At 48.4% G+C, this 9133-nt stretch overlaps 1 protein-coding gene across 1 annotated transcript; it reads right to left on the bottom strand.

The window, feature by feature from the left end:
- Positions 1–5905: 5905 nt before the first annotated feature.
- Positions 5906–8170, bottom strand: LOC132242952 (disintegrin and metalloproteinase domain-containing protein 21-like). Its single transcript, XM_059712382.1, has one exon. It carries the CDS (start codon positions 8168–8170, stop codon positions 5906–5908), a length of 2265 nt encoding a protein of 754 aa, XP_059568365.1.
- Positions 8171–9133: the final 963 nt, after the last annotated feature.

The raw sequence follows: 9133 nt of genomic DNA, 5'->3' as shown, positions 1-9133 counted from the left end.
CTGGGAGGTATAGAGTCTTCATTCTTCCTCCCTCCGCTCTGCTAAGGACAGGATCGTTGGAGAGGCCTCCTCACCTCGGCACAGTTGTGCTGAGCCATCCGGGGCAAAGGTGATTTCTGCTCCCATTTTGGCTAAAAGGTCTCTGCCCATTAGAGGGAATGGGCAGTCTGGCAAGTACAGGAATTCATGAGCTACCTGGTGGCCGCCTAACCGACATCGGCAGGGGTGGCAGAACAGTCTGGGGCTGTGGTCCCTGGTAGCTCCAATAATGGTGGCTTCCCATCCTGAGAAGGGAGCTGCTTTCTGAGTAACTACCAAGTGCTCTGCCCCTGCATCAACCATAAAGTTCAGAGTCTGGCCCCAGATTTTCATTTTGACCATGGGCTCATGGGGGCCCAGTTGGAAAGAGCTTGGTCTGTAATTCAGGTCCCATCTGGGTTCCACATCTGGGAGAGCCTCCCTGGCCCATCTGTCTGTGTCTAATGTCCCTGGTGGGGCCTGGGTCTGGTGTGAAAAGCCATGGCCAGCGTGGCTTTCAGGTTCAAAGGCTTGGAGAAAGAGCTGACATGCAAATTGACACACAAGACAAGAAATATTAATTTGGAATTATGGGGGGAAGCCAGGGAAAGCTTAATGGTAGTAGTCAAGTTCCATTGAGTCTCCGTTTCCATCTGTTTTTATTTACTAGAATACACAATTGCCTTTTAGAAATGCAGACAGACATATCAATGGTAATGTTTAGTAAACAGTAAGATTATCAGGTTGGGGGAGTTTGCTTTAGGCCATTTGTGGGTAGAGGTCAAGAGATTTATCTCAGTGCTGTGGCCGAAACAACGCTGTGAGTACACTGCAGCGAACAGGCTTCCTTGGCACACCAGGAAGTGGCAACACCCGCCTGACAAATCTCCAAGAGCCACCTACTCTTAGCCCCGACTCTCATGCCCATTGGATAACATAGCAAGCGGGTCCCTGTTGCATTGGCTGCTTACCCCTTTATATACGGGGTACTTCCTTTATAAACTTAGATCTGTGTCTCTGAACCTGGTCTCCGGAGTCGTGCATGCAGACGCCCCAGCGCGTTGGGCTCCGTCGTCCTCACCCCTGGGGGACCCCCTGTTCCATCTGGCGCCTCAAACAGGGACCCCAGCATGGCACACTCCAGGACGGTGAGTGACCCTTTGTAATGATGGGAAACCTTCCCCCCGCAGCCTGAGCCCCTCAGGCTCGTGCGCTTCATGCATTGTTACAGAGTAGGCAAGTAAAAGTAACAGAAAAGGAGCTACAAAAGCTCTGGGATGTCCTAATAGCACTTAACCCCTGGTTGCTAGAAGCCCCCATTTGGGATCCCAGTACATGGGAGAAAGCATTACCGAGGATAAGATCAGCAGAGGTCCATGAGAGAAAGACTTTTCCGCTCTCTCTCACACCTGCTATTTTAGCAATCTTAGCCTGCCTAAGCGGGGCCCCACCCAAGCCTGCACTTCCCATACGGGAGGCTCTCTCCGCCACCATCGGTGTGGGCGGGGGAACAGAAGACCCTCTGCCTCCCGATTCCCCTCCAGAGCCCTCTGCCCCCCGCAGATCCATGGGCTGTTTTCGACAAGCCAAAAGCAGTTTCTCAAAGCTCAAGGAAGGCTGAAACAGAGACAGAGAAAACCTCTAGCGAGGCGAAAGCAGGGGAGTCTCACCAGGAGGCTTCCTGCCGGAGTCACTTCCCCGCTCCCCTCGCTGAGTGAACAAAAATTTTAACTGCCCAGTGGTCCCCAAGTAACTCTTTCATGGGGGACACGGATGATAATCCATGGACGGGGATATATCAATCCATATGTAGCCAGAGGGGTAGAGCAAAGAAGTCCTTAGGATAGAGACCCCTGGACTCTTTCTTGTGAATGATAACCCCACAGCTGCAGCAAATGCCACCGGATCTGCAACAATATCCCCAATATCCAAATGGTTAATGCGGGGGGGGGGGAGGCCGTTGGCAGGGAGAGCAGGGAGAGAGAGTTCGTTGTCAATTTTTACTTACCTAAACTATGCTGGACTCAAGGCCGCAAGCTGCTAGTAAGCATAACAAACTTTTCTCTGTCCGGTTTTCTTCTATTTAACCCTTCCAATACTAAATTAGACTAATACAATATACTTAAAATTATATAAGGAAGGAAGCACCTGCTCTTATTAATCTAAAGAAATGAAAATCTTGTGCTTTCTCTGAAAAATTCAGAATTTAAAATATGTTACTCATTGGTCTAATTAAAAAAGAGAATAAACTCTGTGATCACAACTGAAATTTTTATATACAAAGATCAGTTTTAATTTAATTAATATCTCTTAATAATTATACAAAGTATATAATCTTTAAATCATATATACACATATGTATTTAATGGTCCTTCAAGTTAGATTTCAAAACTATAACCAAGGAATGACTTTGAGACATTTCATGGGCCCTGAAATGTTTTCAAAAGTTTATTCTCTCTTCTTAAAGGATTTTTTAATAAAGCCAATTTAATATACTTAAAATCACATGGAAAGCTTTATCAAATAAAAGTTAATAAATATATATTTTAGGTTTTTGCCTCTAAGAAAGGGCAAAACAAGTTATTTTGTTTAATACTTCTTAAAATACAGCAGTAGAATTTTAAGATATAATTTAAAATAACAAAAGCTCATTAATAATTTTTAATATTTTACAACAGCATATTATCCATTTATTCTAAACAAGCTTACAAACTAATTCTTTAAATGTTTGGCAGCAATTTAATAAGGACATGAAAGAATTTAATCCCTTCCACTGTGTGGAAGGCCCCCTGGGAAGGAACTTGGGCATTCTATATTGACCTCTCTTGGCCTTTTTGCCAAGGGGGTCCCTCTTTCAATTGCCCACAGCTGCTGCCTGAGCTCTCTGTTCATGCTAAGGTTGAAGCCTCATAGTGGCTAGTACCATAGATCTGTCTCTTGCCCCATGGCATGAGCTAGGCCCTCTCTAGAGAAGAAACCTGGGTTCCCCATGACTGGGCGTGGAGGCCATAGGGACATAGGCTACCAAGGAGACAGAACTGAACCTCACATCACCCATCTAGGCCCTGGAGGATGGCTGGTTAGCCAGAGACAGGTAAGATTCCTCAGGGAGGAACAACCTAAGACAGGCACAGTCGCAGAAGGGCCTTAGGAGAGAACTTGGGGGCCAACAGAGGTGGGGCACAGATCCTCACCCCCCACCCCAATTATGCAGGGGCTTGAACACTTGCCCCTTCTGAGGGAGGTCTCCTGCCCCCATGGCTGCTTCTCGATTCCCATGCCCAGCTCAGATCGGGACCTAGATAACAGAAAGAAACTTGGCCCACCCGAGATCGGTATCCAGATAACAGAAACTTGGCTAACAGGGGCTACCCTATATCTAAATCCAGCCTAACACCAGGAATACTCAGGGCCTTCTCAATGATGCAAAATAATCCTTTCCTTTAATATTTACAGTGTAAAATAAGATTGTTATTAGAGTATTAAATCTGACAGTAAAATAGTAGTCAAGGTTTCAGATTAATTAAAATTTGCTCAAGAAGTATTAACTAAAATTTTCATTTCATGGAAAAATTGCTTAACATTCAATGAACCTAAAGCAGTCATATTTTTGTACAAAAAAATAAAATTTAAAGTTATCTAGACTGCATTATAAATTTTTCAAAAATCCTCATAATAATTAAATCAAAAAAGGGTGGAATGTGGAAAAATACCATGTAAGGAAAAATATCCTGTAACTAATTTACATCTAGAAAAATTTTTTCATTTGTAATGCTAACAGCAAGACACCCATAAAAAACATACGTGGTGTCAAAATAAGCCAAAGAAAATTCATTTAAGCAAAAATAAATAGCACCCCAAGTAAAGTTTCCTTTATTAACCTTTGGTCGAGAATACGTTTGTATATTTTCAGAAAACAACTCCAAGACCATGTGGATTCCTGCAACAGAGAGGAATTATCAGGAATTCTTCAGCCATGAAGACAAGAGGAAAAACAATCCAGAGATAGAGGACGCTGACAACGCTTTATCATGTTAGCGGTCAGCAGCTGTGCGTCATTACAGGTTGCCCAAGACCAAACCAAAGAGGGTTGGACCTGCATTGCCACCATTTGTCCACCATCCAGTACACATTTTCTCAGATAGTGCCTATGCAGTACACACAGTCACAGGCCTAGGCCACTCAACCTTTCGAGCTAGAGAGACACCTATAGATCAGGCCCTACTTTTTATCAAGGAGATCATAAAAAAACAGACAGCATCCCTGGTACATACAGCATCTAAGGGCTCACATGGGTCTACCCGGACCCCTATCAGAAGGCAATCACCAGGTAGACCGCCTAGTCTTGACCCTAACACCCATAGAAGAAGCCAGACTGTTACATACAAAATTTCATATGTCAGCAGCTAGCTTGCACAAGCTATTTCCTCATTTAACCCTCTCTAGCTGCAAGCATCTCCTACGGGCATGCAAAACCTGCAGCCCCCTATTGCCTTTAGGCCCCCTCCAGCCACAAGGGGTCAACCCCTGGGGGCTCCAACCCAATGCCTTATGTCAAGCAGATGTGACCCATATTCAAACCCTGCACCACCAGCGATGAGCCGTAGACCACCATCACCATCACCCCCGGTAGAGGAAATGGAGGACCTGACCATAGAGGAAAACCAGCCCCGGCGGCAGAGACGACCAAGACACTGACGGGCCCACAACATTACCTGGGGAGACATCAAGAATCTATAGGACCAAGCCGCACACATGGCACCAAAAGGCAATCCGTCGGCAGGGACATTATTCCTATTAATGTGTGCCATCTGTGTAACACCCATTCCAGTGAGAAATGCCTCCTGGGAGCGCCAAAAATTAGCAAATCTCCTTAAAGGTCCATTCAGCCAGGCATTCCTAAACAGCACCTATCAGCTCCAGCAAGAAATCCTAAGAATCAACAATACCCGAATAATCCCATTGAGTTTAGTTTCTTAAGTGATGCCCTCAGCTGTCTAAACTCCTGGTTAAATCCTGCTAACATATTCGTATGGGCCGTCCTAGCAGCAGGAGGCCTCCTTCCGTTCTGCTTGTTTCGCTGCTTTTACTCCATGATCCAAAGAATGGATGCACAGCAAGCTATGATAATCCACATCCAGCAGGTGTTTATAAAAAGGGAAGGGGGAGATGTGGGAAGAGCTCAAGAGATTATCTCAGTGCTGTGGCCAGTGCAATGCTGTGAGCACACTCCAGCATACATGCTACCTTGGCACACCAGGGAGTGGCAATGCCCGCCTGACAAATCTCCAAAGCCACCTACTCTTAGCCCCGACCCTCACGCCCATTGGATAACAGAGCAAGCGGGTCCCTGTTGCATTGGCTGCTTACCCCTTTCTATACAGCTGTACTTCCTCAATAAACTTGGATCTGTGTCTCTGAACCTGGTCTCCGGAGTCGTGCATGCAGACGCCCCAGAGCGTTGGGCTCCGTCGTCCTCACCCCTAAGGGGACCCCTGTTCCAGAGAAGGAGACCTGATCTAGGGACTAGGGGACACTTGGTGCTGAAGGGCACGATTGTGGGGAATTGACAGGAATTGGTCCTAAAGGAACCTGTGGCCACGGTCACTAATCCTGGGACAGGCGTCCACAGCGCGAGGCCAGCTGCTGACCAGGTCTCCTCTCCAGGCGAGTCTCAGGCTCACTCAGGGCTCTTACAGACCTACAAGAACTGCACAGGACGCCAACATGCAGTGCTCAGGCTTTATTGCAGACGCTGGCCAGCGAGGTGTCAGAGAGAGTGGTATCAAAATGCCCACACTGCGCTCACGCTGGATGTGGGGCAGGACTCCTGCAGCTTCTAAGAAGTGTGGCCTTGAGCTCTGCCAGCTGGATATGGTGAATTTTTTCAGGTGTTTCTTGAAGATGTTGCCTGAGATGTCCAGGTGTCGGGAGGCTGACTTACTGTTGACTTTCTAGGAACTTTCACTTCAGTGACTGTAGTGGTCTGGATAGTTTTCACATTCGTGGCTACGCCCAAGAGGAGAGCGGCTAAGAGGGCAAGCAAGCGACCAAAAATGACTCTCAAATACACCAGTGACATACCACCTGCCCTCACTGACCGCCTTCTTCTTGGAGGGGGTCCGCTGTCCATACTCCCTCCCGCACCATTGTTAATGCACAGGGGAGGGTCCCAGCCTACATGGCAATGGCAGTTCCTCTTATTGTTGCACACGCCCCTGTAGTTGCATTTCGAAGGGGGACAGTTGTAGTCGATGGCCGCCAGAGTAGCATTGCAGAAGCCCTGAAGACAAAACTTTCCACCGCCGCAGGGAGTACCAGGTCTCACAGCACCAACATCAGTTGTTTCTGTCGCACGGTGTGCACCCACGCCAAAACACAAGGACCCCCCTATGATTGAGTGATGGAAGCCCACATGTTCCTGCAACCGAGGCAGATGAGTGACGTTGACACACTGTAGGCGTCCACACATAACGTCAGCGTCCGCACAACGTTTTGCCTGGTATTCATCAGTAACTTTACAGTGTCCAAATCGGTGGCCCTTTTTATTTATGCTGTAGCAGATGTCTGGTGCGCTCAGCGCCCCCTCCCCAAAGATCTCCTTGCAGTGCATACTGCGGTCAGTACAATTGCCATGATAGCAGTAGCCGTCCTCAGTGCACGGGGTTCCATCTTGCAGATAAAAGTCACTGGGGCACCTCGTGTCCTTCCCCATGCAGTACTCCGGAAGGTCACAGATGTTCTGGATCGGTCTGCAGAGTGTCCCTGCAGGCGAGTGGGTGCAGTTTGCACAGCACGTTTCTCCGTTACAGATGCTCCCAGGTGTGAAGCGGCAGTCACTTTCACAGCATGTGTTGCTGTAACACTGCTTGAAGGTCCCACAGTCACACTGCTCTTTGTTTTCCACCACAGAGTTTCCACATCGAATGGATGTCAGGCTACTGTTTGAATACAACTGCTCCCCTCTATCTTTGAAGAGGCAGCGTTGTATATTATTACTAAGTACGTGTTGTGTGTGTGTAAAGGAGCAGTTACTGAATGAATCTGTCAACACAGGGTATCTGTACATGATGCAGGTGGTCCTTCTCTGGCAAACACAGTCCATCGTATCTAACCACAGACCAAAAGAGGTCCCTATATGGTGGGAGGCTATAATTGATAACAGTAAATAATGTCTGGATAGTTGACCCAGATAGATCAGATTTGCATGTCCACACAGCGTGTATATATCTGGTTTATAATCAACTTCATGGGGTCCATCTCTTTTCACAATTAAGGCTGGATATGTGTCAAATTGCCTATAAATTTGGTTAGCATAATTCTTAGCAAATGGACCTTGTGGCACAGCATAGTTGTCCATATCGGCTGGCTCTCCCTCATTGTAAACGACAATGAGCCCGATGTAGTACCTCATATCAAGACCTCTGTACATGGCGTCTATTATACTACCTATATGTACCAGGTATTGGGCACACAGTGACACATTGTTGTACAGAGTATAAATGGAATGGGCACTCATGAGACAGCCTTTCATAGCTCCACTGTGGGATGAATAGATCTTACTGCTGACCCTGGAGGCTGCACTGGGTTTCGGGTCAGAGAACAGCGGGTACCTCTCAGCCTTGTGTCCCAGACTGGACATGGGTCCTATGGCGTGAGTGTCGGCTACGATCTGAGAAATGATGTGCTCAAACCTCTGGGAATCCTTGAGGGGTTTGATTTCATAGGCAAGGTCGTCCACCTTCATGATGCCTTCCAGGCCCCCATAGCACGTGTCCACGGTGACCATGGAGAGAGGGATGTCCTCCAGGTAGCCCAGGTAGTAACAGTCGAGAGGGAAAAAGGGGTAGTCCACCTGCAAGGCTCCCTGGTCATCCTGCGTCATCACCACCACTTGTCCAGGCCAAAAGAGTCTCTTGCGCCGCATGTGGAGGACGTGTCTCTGGCCCCCAAACCTCAGGCTGTAGGAGAGCCAGCCTGCTGCCCGCACGGCTTTGCTGTGGTGCAGCTCCTTCCTGGGAATCACCACCTCGGAGGAGATGTAGCGCCAGGAGGGGCGACCTTGAGAACACTGGGCGGGAGCCATCACCACCCAGAGCCCAAGCAGCCAGAGGGGCGTCCTCAGGGTGACGGGGCCCCCTGCCAGCCTCATGCCCTTGGTGGGGGAGAACCGTGGATGGGAACGGAGAGAGGGAGGGTCCTCAGTGAAGCCTGGTCCCCACCATCTGCTGTGGCCACTTCCTGCCAAGGGCATAATGACAGAAAACCTACCCTGGCTGGGTCAGCTGAGGCAACAATGACAGGGTGTGGCAGTGGGTGGGGCTGGACAGGCATTCAGCTGGGGTGGAGGTGGGGGAGGTGGGAACCCTGTCTGTGAATGCTGAGGTGGAAATAAGAGACAAGGAAGTAGACCCATGTCTCCATTGCATACATGTCAGGCTTCCCTCTAGCTACTTGCACACAGGTTATGTAATTTCAGCAAAGTTAAATGCCCTACTGTTGCCCGAACCGGTTTGGCCCAGTTGATAGAGCATCGGCCTGCGGACTGAAGGATCCCAGGTACAATTCTGGCCAAGGGCATGTACCTTGGTTGTGGGCACATCTCCAGTAGGAGGTGTGCAGGAGGCAGCTGATCGATGTTTCTCACTCATTGTGTTGTGGACCAACATTTGCGAGAATAAGACCACCAACTCCAATCAGGTCTTAAACAGCAAGCGAGGATTTATTGAGCTGGCCAGCGTCTGCCACAGGCTCCTCTGTAACAGCCCCGAGCTTTGTGCTCAGCGAGCTTTTATCCCCAGATAACACAAACGTCCTTGATTTGCAGTTACAAGGGTCTAATCAGGACCTTGATACAGATGTCTGGGAGTGCGAGGCTTGGAGTTATGCCTGGTTACCTATCCTTGACCCCATCCTTGTTAAAATTTTTTACTGACATTCAATTCATCACACTCCCTACTGGTCTTAAGAGACGAATTCAGACCCTAGATTCGTCGCTAGTATCCACTAGCTGAGAGTACTGGGTGTGCAGGACCATGAGGTAGGACGCAGAGCCCTGGCTCAGACTCAGTCTGGAGGTTTAGGGAGAGTATGCATGGGGTGAGTCCGGTGGTGC

Source organism: Myotis daubentonii, chromosome 1 (assembly GCF_963259705.1).
Source record: "Myotis daubentonii chromosome 1, mMyoDau2.1, whole genome shotgun sequence".
Classification (NCBI taxonomy): domain Eukaryota; kingdom Metazoa; phylum Chordata; class Mammalia; order Chiroptera; family Vespertilionidae; genus Myotis; species Myotis daubentonii.
The sequence above is the reverse complement of the archived record's forward strand: the minus strand, read 5'-3'. Positions and strand labels throughout refer to the sequence as shown.

Excerpts from the sequence above, each read along its gene's own strand:
- LOC132242952 (XM_059712382.1), bottom strand. The coding sequence starts at position 8,170 with ATGAGGCTGGCAGGGGGCCCCGTCACCCTGAGGACGCCCCTCTGGCTG.